The following is a 16,657-nucleotide window of genomic DNA, read 5'->3' as shown; positions in this document are numbered from 1 at the left end:
GAGTGGGGAGGAACCTGCCACAGCTTGGAGGAATCAGGGAGGGCTTCCCTGAGGAGGCCGCACTCAGCTGGAAGCACCAAGGGGGTGATTCCCAGGTGCAGGAGGGAGAAGGAGGCATCCTAGGCAGAGGGCCGCTTTGTGCTAGGCACTGTGGTCCTCTGTGACTGAAGCCGTTGCCTTCTGGGCAGCCTTGCGGCCCCACCCCTGTCCCCTGGAGTGTCAGAAGAGCTAGCCCCACTCTCCGGCCATCTGGCTCGGTGCCCCCACAAGCAGACATGCATGTGTGACTGTGAGGCGGGGAGAAGAGGCAGGGAAAGAAGGTGGGGAATCTCCTGTTTACCTTCCCCTCCAAGGGAGACGTCTCCACATCAGGAGAGCCCCAACAGGAAGAAGGCCAAACGCTCGCAGGCCCCAGGACCTCCATCCTGTGGTGTTAGGGGTGACAGGATCCAGGGGTGGCTGTGCTGATGGCCGTCCTTCCCTTCCCCCTCCAGGTGCCATCGCTCCCCTATGCTCCAGAGCCTGGAAGCAACTGCGGGCACAGAGAGTACTTCAACAAGAGGGCCCGGATGTGCTGCAGCAAGTGTGCGCCGGGTGAGGGCAGCCTGGGGCCCTGACTCCTGGACGCCTGGGGCCCTGGGGACGGGGGCCTTGCAGGGAGCGGGGTAGGGTCCTAACTGACTGTTTGAGCTGAATTCCTTTTAGTGCCATGAGATGGTCCCTTGCTGCCTCTTGCTTCAGGGCCTTGGCACATTCTGTTCCCTCTTCCTGGCCTAATTCCCAACTCCTTTCCCCAGGTGAACTCCTGCTTTTCCTGTAGACCTCAGCTTAGATGTACCTTCCTCCAGGAAGATTGCCCACACTGCCTGGTTGGATCCGGCCCCTCCCATAAGCTCCCACGGGCCCCCGGGCATCCCCCACAGCAGCAGCTCTTCAGCCAGCAGTCATGGCTTGGTTCCTCTTTTGTCACCTCCACAGCGTCCTCCCCTGGGACAGGGTCCGTGGGCTTGTTCTCCGCGGAATCCCCAGCGCCTGGCACATAGTGGGTGCTCAGTACATATCTGACTGAATCGATGCGAGCTTACCCATTTCATAGATGGTGGGCCTGAAGCCTGACCCCAGCTGGGAGAGCTGAGTAGCTCAACTGCTCGTGTCATCTGTCTACTCGTTCACTGATACCCGCATTCCTGTACCATTTATGAAGCACCGTCTAAGTGCCAGGCACTGTTCTAAGTGTTGGGAGTCCAGCAGAGAGCAGAGCAGACAAAATCCTCACACTCATGGATTTTGTATCTAATAGAGGCACAGGCAGAGAAGCCAACAGAGGAAATAGATGTGTGGTCTTATCCAGAGTGAATGCTGTGAAAAAAACAGGGCAGGGTAAAGCCAATGGAGACAGATGGAGGAGGACATGCCTTTTGGTACAGAGTGGTCAGGGAGGGCCTTTCTGAAGAGCCAACCCTTGGGCAGAGACATGCAGGAGGTGAGGGAGTGGGTCATACAAATACACAGGGAACAGCCTGCCAGGTTGGAGAAGCAGCAAGTGCAAAGGCCCTGAGGTGGGAGCCTGTTTGGGGAACTTGAGGAACAGTGAGGCCAGTGTGTGGCCCAGAGACAGTAAGTTAGCAGGGGCCACAGTAAGAGTTTAGATTCAGAAGCTAGGAAGCCATTGGAGGGCCCTTGAGCCGTTAGCCTGAGGTGTGGGCAGGTGTATGTGTACCTGTCATTGCCCATGGACAATTTAAGAGACCTCACAAGTGACTCCTTTTCCTGTTAACTGGCAGGGTTAAGGTAAGAAGTTGCTGGATTAGCACAATGGTGAATGTGGCAAGGTAGTACTCCAAGCTCAAGAGAGAAACTCCTTAAAGCTTTGCTTTGGTGTTCTCCCATCTCCTGGCATGCCTTCTGTCCAGGCCCGCAAGAGACCCATACCCTCATTGTCAATGGGAAACCAGGGACTGCATTCCCACTAGTCGTTGTAGTTCACACCCACAGGTGGAGAATTTTAGCCAGTGATAAAGAAGAAAGGAGCTAGCAAACCAGTTCTCACTAAAGTGTGATTGACTAGCAATAGACAGTTCCAATGGTGGAATCCCAGCCATCTGGAAAGAGCAGAGGAAAAGGCATTTTATGAGCATCAGGGCTTTGGCCATGGAGGGACAGCTGGGGCCCACAAGATGTGAGATGAGTCAGTGAAGGACAGGAACGCTTTCAAAGAGCCTCCCCACCCAGGCTTCAGGATGCTGGGGCTCAGGGCGGGGGGTGGTGGTGGATGAGCCACTGACCTCTGGCCCTTGCTTCCTCAGGCTTCCATGTACGATCGTTCTGCACCGATACCTCAGATACCGTGTGTGCCCGCTGCGAGAACAGCACATACACCCAGCTCTGGAACTGGGTTCCCGAGTGCTTGAGCTGTGACTCCCGCTGCAGCGCTGGTGAGTGGGCGCAGAGAGCGGGCCGAGCCCTGGAACCTTCCCCTGGCCGCTGTGCAGCCCAGCCCCTCCAGCTGAACGCTGGCTAGGATTACCCCAGGCCAGCTGTCTTCGTGCCCTAGAGCATGAGGTTGTAAGGGTACAGCCCTTCCCTGTTCACCAATGGCATTTTCTTTTTCTCTCTCTTTTTAAAGATTTATTTATTTGAGAGATAGAGAGCAAGCGGGGGGAAGAGACAGAGGGAGAGGGAGAAGCAGACTCCCTGCTGAGCAGGGAGCCTGATGTGGGGCTTGATCCCAGGACCCTGGGATCACGATCTGAGCTGTAGGCAGACGCTTAACTGTCTGAGGCATCCAGGCACCCCCCCCCCCCATGGCATTTTCACCCTCTGTCTCACCCAGTCCTGTCCAACAGCCCCATGGGCAGAGAGGCCGAGGGTAGCAGGGAGAGAACTGTGCCCATTTTAGAGCTGAGGAAGCCATGCCCTGGAGAGCAGGTGCACTTGCTCATGGAGACGGAGATGGAGAAAGACCGCAGGCCTTGGGACTGCACAGCTGGTGTTCTTTCTGCCCCTGCTGTGGGTTGGTGGGGGGGGGGGGCACTGCGCCAGCCTGTCGGGGAGCAGAGCTCTCCAGGGCCCGACTCGTGAGGGGGTGGTGGTGGGTGGAGTGGGCACGTGGTGGGCGGGGCCGGTGGAGGCAGGGATGACCCTGGGTGGCCTTCTGGCTCTTGCAGACCAAGTGGAGACCCAGGCCTGCACCCGGGAGCAGAACCGGATCTGCACCTGCAGACCGGGCTCGTACTGCACACTGCGGAGGCAGGAGGGGTGCCGGCTGTGTGCGCCCTTGAGCCGGTGCCGCCCGGGCTTCGGCGTGGACACACCAGGTATGGGGGCAGGGCCAGCGGTCCTCAGGGTCCCCCGGGGGCCTCTCCCGCGTGGGTGTCAGCGAGACAGCCCCGCCCGGGATCATGGGCAGTGGTGGCCAGGTGCTGGCTACCCAGCCAGCTGTCCAGCCCTCCCCCTCGCGTTCTTTCCTCCAGCATGCAGGATCAGGGACCTACTGTGTGCTCAGCCTTGGGGGGTCCAGAGAGGGATCAGATTAAGTCGAGAGTTCCTGGAAAACCAGGCGGTGCCCCAGAAGATGAACCCACATGATCCTGGAGACCAGGACGTCACTAGAATTGGTTAAAGAACAAACTTCCCAGCTGTGTGTGTGTGTGTGTGTGTGTGTGTGTGCGCGCGCGCACGCACATGCTCACGTGTGTGTTTCAAGGGGCAGAGGTGCAGACCGAGGTGCAGACCGGGGTCCGTAGGCCCCTCAGACTTCTCCCAGGGCGCCGTTGCAAGGCCCACTCGTTCTACTGAGAGTCTGGGTTAGTGACGGGTTCTGATCTTTCCCTGAAGGAACTGACACTTCAGACGTGGTGTGCACTCCCTGTGCCCCCGGGACCTTCTCCAACACGACATCATCCACGGACACTTGCAGGCCCCACCAGATGTGAGTGGCTGAGTCGCGGGGTTCTGCAGGAGCTGAGAGGGTGGCCCTGGGGGAACCGTGTGGTCTAGCGCAGAGAGCAGCCCAGGCGTGGGTCCTGGAATACGCACCCCCCCAATTCACTGCTTGCGGTCGAAGCACTGGGGAGCCTTATTCTCATCTGGGATGGCTCCACCCATAGTGGGCTGGTGGACGGGTCCTAGCTCAGCCAGCAGGTGTATAGCAGCCTTGGCTTGGAAGTCAGCACGGGGTGGGGGGCATGGGGCAGCCTGGGGGCGGGGGACAGAAAGGGGCGGTTCTGAGGGGGCGGGGTGGCAGCAGTACTCTCTCCTGGATCCTGGCTGCTGGGACTCCTTGCCTGCTGGTCTGTCTCCCGTGAACGGGCCCAGCCACGCTGAGCCCTTCTGGCCTCTGTTGTCGCCTAAGCAAACCTCCTCCTCCCCCAGCTGTAGCTCGGTGGCCATCCCGGGCAATGCCAGCATGGACGCAGTATGCACCTCCGTGCCCCCCAGCCTGGGAATGGCCACACCCCCGGCCTCCACGTCCCAGCCAGGGCCCACGCGATCCCAGCGCACGGAGCCAACTCCAGGGCCCAGCTCGGCTCCTAGCACCTCCGTTCTGTTGCCGATGGTTCCGAGCCCCCCCACCGAAGGGCTCAGCACAGGCGACATCTCTCTTCCAATTGGTAAGTCCCAGGAGGGCTTGTTCAGCTGCTCTACTATCTCAGAGTCTTACTGAGTGCCCTCTGCAGGCTGGACCCTGTCCTCTGTCCCGGGAGGTGGGTGCTGGTGAGACCTGTCTTCTGCCAGGACCTGGTGCTGTCACTGAGGACAGCTGGTGGGGGTCGGGGGGGTGTCAGCGTTTTATCTGCAAGGGGAGATGGTCTCCTGGTTGCCGTTTCTGATGAACTCATTAGCTGGTGGGCTGGGCCAGGTCACCTCACAGGTTTCCCTTCTGGGGTTAGGACTCCAGCAGGCCACGGATCTCAAAGTGGTGCCCCGGGTGCTCGATGCGGCCAATAGACACGTTTCGTTTGGTATGAAGTTATTGGCTTGTTGGTCTTGTAATGGAATTTGAGAGACCCCGGCTTGGGCTTACCCCGCTGTGGCATCCCAGACATCTTCAGTCAGGGACTTGGCTGCCTGGGCCCTGGTGCGTTTGAGTTTGCTTTCAGCAGCCGCCTCAAGCTTCTCTTTTTCTTTCTAGGACTGATCGTAGGCGTGACAGCCGTGGGTCTGCTGATGATAGGGCTGGTGAACTGTGTCATCGTGACCCAGAAAAAGAGTAGGTTTTCATGCCTTCCTCTTTCATATGTTCATCCATTTGCTCCGGAAGCTTTCCTGGGGCTCCTCCCGTGAGTCCAGCACCGGGCGCAGCCGTGTGGGTCAAACACACCTGGACACGGCAGTCCTGGTCCCGTGGGAGCCCAGGGGCGGGCAGAAGGCTTTGCCACTCACTTACCTACTAGGAGGCAGGATGCCATCTGGGCAATGCAAGGGGATAGCAGTCTGGGATTCTTGTCTGGAAGTCCTGGGGGATCTCCCCCGGTCTTCTGGAGTAGGTGGCATCGGGGCTGGGTCAGATTTCCGTGGGAAGATGTGTGCAGGACAAAGAAGGCACGCTAAGGAGAGGGCATGGTGTGTGAGCAAAGAGGGGGACGCTGGAGAACAGTTGGGTGTAGTGGAGGGGAATGGGACAGGGTTGGGTCAGCTGGGGAGCTGGGACGGGGGCTTCTGTGTACCTTGTCTGGTGGGTGATTGCTGCTGCCCGGGGCTGGGCCTACTCTGAATGGTTCCACTTGGGCCCCATGCTGCCCTCCTCGTTAGAGCAGGTGTGGCCTGAGGAAGCCGCTCTCCCTGACTTGTCCCCTCTCTCTTCTTTACAGAGAGGCCCTTCTGCCTACAAGGAGAAGCCAAAGTGGTAAGTGTCCCTCTGTATCTCCCCTCCTCCCCTGGTCTCCCTCCTGGTGGGCCGTGTTGTTCCTACGGGAAGTCGTGAGTTCTGAAGGTTGGCCGGTCGGTCTGGTGTGAGGTGGTGTGCAGCCCTGAGGGACCGAGGAAAGGCTAGCTAGTATGTCCTTGGGGGTTAGGCAGCCTGTCCTGGGCTAAACGAGAGTGTGCATGTGAAGCACCCCATCAGAGAGCAGGAGGTCATTGCTGTCGTTGTCACGCACCTGGTCGCGGACCCCTGTTGTGATGCTGGGCAGATGTGAAATTACTCATGACGTTTGTCTCCTCCCCTTTGGAAGGGGACAGTGTCTGCTCAGCCCCATGCGAGGGCTGTGCAGCTCCCTTGGGGGCAGCAGCTGTCAGCGTCTCCCTGAGGCCTCACAGACATCTCCTTCATGAGCCGTGCGGGGGTGCCCTGGACTTCGAGACTGGGCCTGGGAGGGGGTCGTCTCCGGGGTTGAGGGTTGGGGTTGGGGCCCTGCGTCCTGCGCTCTGCTCCGACCAAAGCAGCTTGCCTTGGATCTTTTTTTCTAAAGTGAGGTCTGTGAGGATTTTGCTAGAACACTGGCATGGTAGCTCATCGGGTTCTCCTCAGGATGACATTCAGTTGCAAGTGACTTAAAGCAAAGGGGATTTGTTTTTTTCGCATCCCAGAGAGTCGAGGGGTTGTCAGCTGCTGGTACCTTTCAGGTGCATCCTTCTGTGAGGCCCGCAGGACCCCAGGCTCTGCCCCCTTCCACGTGTCGGCTTCTGTTCTCTTGCTTGTGGTCTTACCTTGAGAGATCGCGGGCCCCACTCTGGATGTGACCTTCAGGTCTGAGGCAGAAAGAAGAGGGGAACGTGGCCAGGCCAGCAGTGGTCAGGAGGTCAGGAACTGTCCCCGGAGCCCTGGGTCGGCTTCTCTTTTCTTATTGGCCAGAGCCCTGCCATGGGATCACCCCTGAAGGTTCCCAGCCTCTGTGGGGGAGGAGGGGAGGGACAGGGCTCGGGAATGGGTGCCGGATGAGTCAGGGCAGTGTCTGCTGTGACCTCCACCTGGTAGGCAGGGGAGGTTTTTTTTACCCACTTTACAGATGAGGAAATAGAGTCTGAGGAGCTCCCTCCATGTCCCCAGTCCTGCTTGGGCAAGGTCTCTCAACTTCAGCCATTTTAATATCTGGGTCCAGATAATTCTTTGTCACGGGGGTTTGGGGGTTGCGGGGGGAGCTGTCCTGTGCCCTGGGGGCTGTTTGCCAATATCACTGGTCGTTTCTCAGGAGTGACAGCTGAAATTGTCTCCAGATATTGCTTAAGTGTCGCCTGGAGGCCAGAATCGCCCCTGATCGAGAACCACCGTGCTAGGGAAATGCTCTTCCCTTGGTGGCCCAGAGCACAAGGTTTAAGCAGGGGATTGGCCTTGGGAGGGAGCAGAGACTGATCTCAGCTCCCGAAGTTGCCGGCAGGAAAAGAAGTGCAGAGGGGGAACGTGACCTGCCCAAGGTCACACAGCAGTGTGTCTCTGGCCCGTCTGCCCTGCAGTGTTGCGGCAGACAAACACAGGGGCTTGGAAGTGCACAGGGTTTCTCAGACCAACCCCCCCCCTTCAAAGGCCACGCCTTCCTCTCCTCTGGTTTTGGTTCAGGGGCACTGATAGCTGCTGCCTGGCGGGGTGCAGAGCAAGGGCTCCCCCCGGGCTCCTGCCAGCCACCCAGCTTCTGCAGCCTATGTCCCCACCAAGCGTTTCCCGGCAATCGAGGCAACAAACGTGTCTCGGGCGTGGCCCTGTGGCCTCCACTTCCCCTTTCCGTTCCCTGAGTTTCATGTTCACTGAGAATAACTCGATTATTTGCTGAGTGTGGTTGAGTGAAGAGCCCAGCGGTGTGCTGGTAACCGGCTCTCTGGGCCGCTAAAAAAACACAACAAACACAGACTCTGATGGGTGGTGTTTGCTCATACCACTGCCGCTGTTCCCACCGTGACCGGGCTCAGGCTCCTGAGAGCTTCCTCACTACTCAGCGGGGAAGCAGCCCGGGAGCCCCGCCAGGCCCTTTGCCTGCACCCCCATGCACCCCCGGGAGGGAAGCCCCACCATGAATGCATGTTGCAGCCCAGGAGACGAACCCAGGGAGGGTCCGGGACCCGTGTAAGGTTAGACGCCTGGGTGAGTGGCTGAGCCCGAGTTTTGCAAGCTCCATGGGAATCTGCAGGCCTCTGCCTGCCCCTAGGGTGGGCCTGCCCCACACCCCCGCTACGGCCCTCTGCTGCCCCCGCTCCCATCCGTGCCCTCACGCTTAGCTGGTGCCCAGCTCTTCCTCGAAGGTGGGCCGCTGTCCCTGCTTGGGGGCTGGGGTGGGGAGTGCAGAAACCCCGTGCCTCCTGTCCCTCCTGCTGCAGGGGTAACACCAAGGCTCCGCGAGGGACAGAGGCTTCCCTTCGTTTGGAAGAGGCCGGCAGATCCACATGTGTGAGATTGCTCACAATCACTCACATAGACGCGCCCAGGCAGGGCTCATGTTTCACAGGAGAGTGAATGTTTCTGAGGCGCCGAGCGTGGGCCAGGCACCGCGAGGCACTGTTGAGTCTCACAGCCCAGGCTACGACCCAGGCGGAACAATTGTTGCCCCAGGTGTCTTGCCTAGGAAATTTGGGCTCAGAGAAGTTCAGGAACTTTCCCAAGGTCACACAGCTGATGAGAGTGGCCTGACACACCAGCCTAGGAGGGCCTCTCCTCACCAGCCCCAGCACGCATGTGAACTTACCACTCACAGATATGCACCCCTCCCCGCCATAGACAGGTGCATGTGCACCCTTCACAACCCCCAACCCTACACCTGTACATACAGATGTGAGCCTCATGAGCACATGCTCGCACAGACAAACACGGAAGCCGTGGGACTCTGGAGGGCCTGGCTGGTGGCTCTGTCCTGCCCATGGTGGGGCTGGGCCATGATCGGGGCTGGCTGGCTGCAGTCCTGTGTTTTTGAGTGAGCCTCCTCAGTACTCCCCGCCCGGCCCAAGTGGCGAACTCAGGATCCATCTTCCCCGCTCAGAGCCTACTTGAACTTTGCTACTTGTGGCTTTGGGGGAAGGAGGCAGACTGTGACCTTTGGGGGTTCCTGTTCTTTCCAGCCCTAGCCACGAGCAGAGGAGCAGGGTACTGGCCCCAAAAGTCCCTTCTTTGGAGGTAGTGAGGTAGTGAGAAGTGACATTTGAATGCCCCTCCTGTCCCTCCTTCTCCTCCCCGTCCAAGTCGGAGCAAGGTTAGAGTGCTGTCCAGCGGCCTAAGTCAGACCACCTGGGCAAAGGTTCGGTCTGCACTTGAAATGCCCTCCATCCCTCCCAAGCCAGGGGCTGTAAACCAGGAAGGCAGCATCTCTGCTACACTGATTCATTGTGCCTCTGCCACGGACCAGACCAGCCCTGTGATACGGAGCCGGGGACTCACCCTCTCTGGGATTCAGTGTCCTCAAGGGACAGCTTATAAAATAGATCCTTCAGTCTGATGACAGTGGGCCGGCCTCAGGGAATTGAGGGCTGGGGCAGGCTCATTTGTGGGAGAGGCTGTAGCCCTGGTAGGCTGGGCTGGGGGCTGAGGGTTGGCCAGAGTGAGTTGGCTGCCCAGAGTACACTTGAAATTGTTGCTCCCTGGGGAGCCCGGGGAGCAGGAGCAAGGCCAAGGGGTCACAGCCTTTCCTGGGGAGCAGGGGCTGACATATCCCCATCCCTATAGCAGAGGCTTGCCGTCTTGACCCTCACCTCCCCCTTCCTCTTCTGTCCTCCTGGCCGCATCCCCCCAGCCCTTCATTTGCCTTGTTGCCATCCCAACTGGACCCTTGCATCCTGCACAGGCTGGGGGCCAAGGTCAGCAAATAAGAACGTGGGCCCTTCTGTCTCCCTTTTTTCTGGGATCCAGCAATCAGCAAGAACCCCAAGGCAAGGAGTGCTTGTGTGCCTGTTCAGGTGGTGTGGACCGGCCACAGGCTCTGATGTGCTTCCCAGCGGGGGTCCCTGGAACCTAGCACCTCATTGTCTTGAGCCTCCAGAGCCGAAAACCCAGACACTCAGGAAGGGGGTCACGGTTTTAGCCCACCTGTACCATGACTTGACTGTGTGACATTGGACAAAGAATTCAACCAGTCTGGACCTCGGGTCCTTCCTCTGCCAACACTGGCAAAGTTGGAAGTTTCAAGATAGAGTCTTGGAAGGACTTCAGCCCCTTGGCACTGGATGGCCCTCAGATATTGGCTAGCACTTTATTATTATGGCTGGTGTCATTCGTGTTCTTCTGTGGAAAGAGGTAGGAGGCGCAGTCACAGGGCAGGCTTGGGGAGTGGAATCTGGAAAGGCTGGCCGGCACCCCACGGCTGAGGGTCTTAAGCAAGGGCTGTCTACACCGCATTGATCGATCGAACGCAAGGTCCAGCAAACATTGTCCACGAAGGACCAGATGGCAAATATTTCAGGCTTTCTGGATCGTATGGTCTCTGTCGTAGCTACTCAAGCCTGGTGCTGGAGGAGGAAAGCCACACACGTCAGCCAGTGCAAGGGGCCATGTACGGACACTAACACTTGCGCGTCATAACATTTTGCAAGTCACAAAATATTATTTAAACATTTTCCCAACCATTTAAAAAATATAAGACGCCTTCTTGGCTTGTGTCCTGTACGTACAAAAAACAGTAGCAGGCCAGATTCGGCTCGTGGTGGTAAGTGTGCCGAGCCCTCATGTAGGGAACCCGTGCCCAGGCCTTCACTGTGGACAGGCCTGGTTCTGAGCACGTGGCAAGTAGTCAGCCATTTACTCTTTGCAACAACCCTAGGAGGTAGGTTTTTAATGCTCCCCCGATAATATGAAAGAAAGGAGACACAGAAGGGCTAGGGCACTTGTCCAGGTCACACAGTGAAGTAAGTGAAGGAGCCATGATTTGTACCCACGTGTTCTTGTCTGTCCGGAGTCTGCGCTCTCGGCTGCTAGGCTGGGCCACGTCACCCTGTGTAGTTGGAGTGACCTTAGGAGAGTCACTCTCCTTCTCCGGGCCTCTGTTTCCCTGATGCAAAACGAGGGTGAAAGGCCTGCCCCACCTCCAGGACGGTTCGGTGGACAGGGCCGCACGGGCCCACTCTCCTTGGCTCATGCTCCCGTAGGCCAGCCAGGCGCTGATCGCAGAAACCGTGCAGAATCCCACCGTCCTGAAAGCGCCATGCGTGGGGGGACCGTGCCCACGTGGGCAGGGGCGCGGCATCAACCACAACGCTGACATCCCGGGGGGCAGGTGGGTGAGAGGGAGGGACACGGCAAGAGGAGCCGGCTGACCGCGCTCCCTTGCTCCCGTCCCTCCAGCCTCACCTGCCCGCTGATAACGCCCGAGGCACCCAGGGGGCAGAGCAGCAGCACCTGCTGACCACCGCCCCCAGCTCCAGCAGCAGCTCCCTGGAGAGCTCAGCCAGCACCGCAGACAGGGGGACGCCCGCCCCGACCCCGCCGCAGGCACCAGGCGCCGAGAAGGCCAATGGGTCCAGGGAGGCCCGGGCCGGCTCCGGCAGCTCAGGTGAGAGGCGGGAACCCACCTGGCTTCCTTCCCTGCCACCCCCCACCTCCAGCTCTCTGTCACCTGCCAGCCATGTCTCCCTACCCCACCTTGGGTGCAACACGGAGCCACAGACCTCTTTCATTTCTCTGAACCCAGAAAATCTTGCCTACCTTTGCCCATGTGAGTTCTTTCCCCAGGAATACCCTTCCTTCTACACAATCCCAGCTTGTCCTTCGAGTCCCTGATATCTAGGAAGGGAGTTTTCCTATATGTTATAATATATAAATAAACATATATTTAATTATTTATAATTAAATATAAATAATTAAATATTTATATAATCATGTATAAGTTTATATTTATTTATATATAATTAAATATATTTATACATGTATTATCACATAGTTACATATTATATAGTTTCTTGTATATTATATAAGTTACTATATAATATTAAATATGATCATATTAAGACCTATTATGTTTTACAGATGAGGACATTGAGGCCCAGAGAGGTTGAAGCATTTGTTCAGGGGCACACAGCTAGCCAGGAAGACCCCCTGGGCGCTCAGGCTCCAGAGCCCTGGGGTGCAAAGCTAGATGAAGAAATGGGTGTCTTCAGGGCTCCACTCACTGTGGCCCATTGTCTAGTCCCTTTGGGCCTGGGGCTTCAGGATTGCGGGGACCTCGTGGGTTCTGGAGAAGCCACAAAGAATGCATTTTGCCCTGGGCCTGGTCCGTGGCAGGGGTCACCCGGGGCAGGAAGCTTCAGTGCCCACAGTGGAGGGAGGCCCTGCCGGGGTCCCCCCTAAGAAAGCCTGGGCCTCCTTTGGGTATATTTTGTAGTGACAGACTCCTTAACCCTCTGAGCCTCAGTTTCCTCATCTGGAGAGGAGCATGGCCTCGCCTTGGCAGGGCTGCACCATCTTCCCTCCCTGTCACCTGTTTTAGGACTGCCCCCACCCACTGCCACCTGTACCGAGGGGCACCACCCGTGTCCCCTGCCGTAGCCTGCCCTAGTCATTCTGATGTCTTGCTGGTGCCCCACCCCCGCCTGAGAGCCCCCCAGGAAGGGACGTAGCCTGTGGTCCTAAACCTTTGTTGAATGAGCAAACGGAGCTCCAGATATAAACTCTTGGTTTTTGTCCATCTCTGGGATTCATCTCTCTGATTTCCTAGCCGCATCTCCATGGTCATCCTGCTGCGGCTTCCTCCTTGGCCTACACATGGACCCTTGACCATGGCCATCCACCTCTTCTACCCTCCACCCCTGCTCTCTGGTGTCACCTCTGCTCTCCCCCTCTCTCCTCCCACCCCAGCACCTCCCTCTCCTGTGGGAACATGTGGCTGTGCTCGCTTCGTGGTCGCCCATCCGCCCCTGCAGTGTCTCATTCACCATGTGCAAAGGCCACGGTGACTGAGTGACATTTGGGTGCCGTGGGGGCTCAGGGTGGAAATTTCCTTCCGGTCCAATGAGTTCAGCCCTCCCTCCCTTGGCCTCTTTGCGGCTGTTCTGAGCAGAGCAGCCGGCTGGCTCCATCCTGCTTTCAGGCTTCCCCGGAGTTACAGCCCTCCCCTGCGCGTTTGGGTACTTGGCACGTCCCTGCAAGGACAGCAAGGGCAGCTCCCCCTCTTAGAGAGGCTAGCGCGCATCCAGCCCCTTCTACTTAGCCCCTCAGCTCATCCAACCTTCCATCCCTCACCGAGTTACGAAACACAGGTGCCCACAGGGCACGGCAGGAAGGTGCGCATGAACCTGCCCCAGGCCTCCTGGCCTCGGTGATGGGGACAGTCCACCACCCACCCCATTCTGGAATCCCAGATCTATGAAATCACAGAGGCAGCCCTATGTGGACGAAACAGGAGCTGCTAGGAATAAAGACAATGTCATGGTCAAAGTTGCATCCCCATGAGGGAGCAATTTCTTTTTTTTTTTTTAAGATTTTATTTATTTATTTGAAACAGAGAGAGAGAGATCACAAGTATGCAGAGAGGCAGGCATAGAGAGAGAGAGGAGAAAGCAGGCTCCCCGCTGAGCAGAGAGCCCGATGCGGGCCTCGATCCCAGGACCCTGAGATCATGACCTGAGCCGAAGGCAGAGGCTTAACCCACTGAGCCACCCAGGCACCCAAGGGAGCAATTTCTAAACCCTTTGATGTGCACTTGGCAGCCAGCAGATAAGGGGCCACTGACAGAGGAGTCTGGCCTTTCCCTGGTTGGTCCGGCCAGGACTGCCGAGGCTTCCTGCTGGTCCAGGAAGAGAACTCCGCCTGGCTTCCTGTCCCTGCTCACTTCTCCATTCTTTGTGGGGTGTGTGTTTTGTGCTCCGAGAACCTTCACCTGCTTTATGTAACTGGCTCCTCCTATTTATGGGGTTGACTTGAGCTGGATATTGTTTGACAGACGAGGAAACAAACACGTGAAGGTTAAGCAACTTGCCCAAGGTTACACAGCAGAGCTGGGCTAGAATCGTGGCCTCTAGGCTCCCGGCTCGGCGCTCTTCTTGACCCTTTTGTCTTAATGTGTCTCTTGGGCAGTAGATGGGCCGGGCCGACCTCCGTCACTCCAGGAACCCCCTACTGACTGCCCCTCCCCCGTCTTCTGTTCAGCAGAGACTTCCTCCGGTGGCCACGGGACCCAGGTCAATGTCACCTGCATCGTGAATGTGTGCAGCGGCTCTGACCACGCCTCTCAGTGCGCCTCACAGGCCAGTTACACGAAGGGGGACGTGGGCGCCAGCCCCTCCGTTTCCCCAGATGATGAGCAGGTCCCCTTCTCCAAGGAAGAATGCCCTTTTCAGTCCCAGCCGGAGGCCCCAGAGACTCTGCTGGCGAGCCCAGAGGACAAGCCACTGCCCCTTGGCGTGCCTGACGCTGGGATGAAGCCCAGTTAGCCAGACTAGTGGGAGTCACGTCTCAGCCACGGTGGGCTCTTCCCTGGTCCTCCTGGGCCTCCCACCCCGCAGGACTCTGGCTCTTTGTGGGCCAAATTCCTTTAGTAGCCACCACAGCCTCAGAATTCCTCTCGTCGACTGGCAGAAGAATTGTGGAAAATCGCTCCTGTCACGGTGTGTGTCCTTCTCAGAAGGCTCGCTGGACACGGACATGCCGGCCAGCCTGGGGCCAGCCCCTGCCGCTCTGAGAGCTGCCCCGCAGCTGGTCCTGCCAGTTGGGCTTCTGGAGCCCTTATTTTGTTTCTGATCCCTGGGCTCTGCCCAGCTCTGGCTCCCTGGGAGGCCCCAGCATCCTGCCTTCCAGTGGGGCCTACTGGGGAGGAGGGATGCTGTGTGAGTCGTCCCTGGAGAAGGGGCCGTGGAAAAGGAGCAGTGCTTGGGCCTTGAGTGCTGAGACCGCAGGATGGTCCCAGCGGGGGCCGGGCAGTGCGGGGGTGGGTGTCATCGATCGGATGGTCCTGTGCAGGGAGGGGGTGGCAACGCCTGCAGGGGACCGGGGTCCCCCCACCTCCCTACGTTCGCTGGTACCACCTCCAGATCCATTCCTGCCAGCTTCACCTCTTGCACAACGGTGGGAGAATCAGACCCCCAGAGAGCCCAGCTAAGCAACCTATGTGAGTCCTGTAGTTCGGGCAAGATGGCAAACCTCTAGCGGAAAATCTGCCAACTTCAGCACGGGGCGATTAAAAAAAAAAAAGCGCCATGCAGGCCAACAAGCCAAGGAAGGGACAAAGCCAGACTTTGAGTTTGTGCGAGGCCACACCCCGGTCAGGGAATTTCAGAGCCTGGAGATGCCTGAGGCCCACAGCCGTCTCTCTCCTCCTACCTCATGGGCCTGCTCTGCCTCCCGAGGAGGGGCTCCTCTTCGCCTCGGCCCCCCTCTCTGTTCCTGGAGTCCCAGGCCCCAGGGAAAGCACGGGACCACTTGGGTATTGTGCCTGCCGTGATCTCAGGTGGACATGGGGTGCTGAGAGCCAGCCTTGTGTCCGTGTGTCTGTCGTGCGCGGCTGGTCTGTGTAGCCATGTTGTTGGGTTGAACGGCCTGCCCGAGGCAGCTGAAATCTGTAATTTTGTCAAAGGATTCTTCGCCATTGAAGAGTCCGTCCGCTCCCCCCAGTCCGTGCCCAGAGTCCCGCAGAGCATGGCGTACGGCCCTCACCGGATTCTGGAAGGAGCAAGGGACTCCTGGAGAAGCCAGTCGGGTCCCAGGTACTTGGATCTCTTGCCGAAGAAGACCACTGGACTTGGACTTGGCAGCTGAACTTTTGGAGGGTGCGAGAGTCCAGCCTTTACCATGAAGAGAAAGTAAAAGCTTCCTTGAAATCAGGATTCCCTGGGAGTCCGGACTGGCCAGGCTCCCCGCCGGTGCTAGACGCCGGGCAGCGATGGAGCTTGTCTGCCCCCTGGTGGACCACCCTGGGATGACCTCAGCCTCCCTGCTCTGTCCCAGGGCAGCTCTGAATTGCAAGGAGGCCCGTTCTGGATGTGGCCTCAGTTCCCAGGCTTGTGTGGATCCCAAGACAGAGTTTGTACTGTATATACTGGACAGCATTCCCGCTTCTAAATAAACCTCCTATTTGTTTCACACATGGGCTCCTGGCTCTGGCTTCGGGTCGGAGCTGGGGTTCACCCGTGGTCCTACTTGCCGGCCGCCCGTGTGTAGGGAGAGATGGAGTCCTGGCCACGGGGCTGACTGGCCTGTGCTTTGCCCGGACCCCGCAAGCTCCCCCAAAGCACAGCTGAGCTTTGCTGAGAGCTTGGCCACTCCCTCGGGACCGGAATCCCCCCCCCGCCCCGCCGGCCTCTGACTATGCCCTCATCAGCCCTGTCCCTCAGTGTCATTGGCTCTTGGGGTGAGGCACTGCTCTTGGGGTGAGCTGGGGTCTCTACAGATCTCCTTGTTCACATGCAGCACCCCTTCTCACTTAGGGGGTGAGCCTCTGCCCACCCCCCCACACACACAGCCAAGGGATAGTTCTGGATGTGACCTTTGACTTGTTTCTGAGGCAGGAGCAGTTTTCCAGAACGAAGGATGGGGAGAGGTTGCAGGCAAAGGGGGTTCATGTAAAGGCCAGGAGGGAGAGAAGAGACCCTGGCCGTTGAATTCACTAAGCCAACCCCTGGGTCACTCACCCTTTTTCCTGGGTCACTCTCTCAGCACGACGCTCCTCGTTCTCGGTGATTTCCTGGACTCTCCTCCCACAGCCCTGCCCTCTCCCCTGCCCGTACCCCAGAGCAGGGCTGGCAGACCTCCCGTACAGAGCTGCATAGTACATATTTCAGGCTTGGGGACTCATAACGGTTCTGTGACTACTCA

The 16,657-nt window shown here is 58.2% G+C and overlaps 1 protein-coding gene across 2 annotated transcripts in view; it reads left to right on the top strand.

Annotated features, from left to right (window-relative positions):
- Positions 1 to 16,094, top strand: part of LOC111154868 (TNF receptor superfamily member 1B) — a 33,708-nt gene extending 17,614 nt beyond the window's left edge. Inside the window, exons 2-10 of one of the 2 annotated variants that reach the window (XM_022514803.1) lie at positions 495 to 594; positions 2,307 to 2,435; positions 3,168 to 3,317; positions 3,838 to 3,931; positions 4,375 to 4,613; positions 5,135 to 5,212; positions 5,814 to 5,848; positions 11,198 to 11,405; positions 13,997 to 16,094. In XM_022514803.1, coding sequence (XP_022370511.1) covers positions 495 to 594; positions 2,307 to 2,435; positions 3,168 to 3,317; positions 3,838 to 3,931; positions 4,375 to 4,613; positions 5,135 to 5,212; positions 5,814 to 5,848; positions 11,198 to 11,405; positions 13,997 to 14,280 — 1,317 coding nt within the window. In that variant the 3' untranslated portion in view covers positions 14,281 to 16,094. The remainder of the gene's footprint in view (positions 1 to 494; positions 595 to 2,306; positions 2,436 to 3,167; positions 3,318 to 3,837; positions 3,932 to 4,374; positions 4,614 to 5,134; positions 5,213 to 5,813; positions 5,849 to 11,197; positions 11,406 to 13,996) is intronic. The other variant, XM_022514802.1, reaches the window with a different exon arrangement.
- The last annotated feature ends 563 nt before the right edge of the window (positions 16,095 to 16,657 follow it).

Source organism: Enhydra lutris, unplaced genomic scaffold, assembly GCF_002288905.1.
Source record: "Enhydra lutris kenyoni isolate GAN:26980312 unplaced genomic scaffold, ASM228890v2 scaffoldscaffold38, whole genome shotgun sequence".
Taxonomy (NCBI): domain Eukaryota; kingdom Metazoa; phylum Chordata; class Mammalia; order Carnivora; family Mustelidae; genus Enhydra; species Enhydra lutris.
The sequence above is the reverse complement of the archived record's forward strand: the minus strand, read 5'-3'. Positions and strand labels throughout refer to the sequence as shown.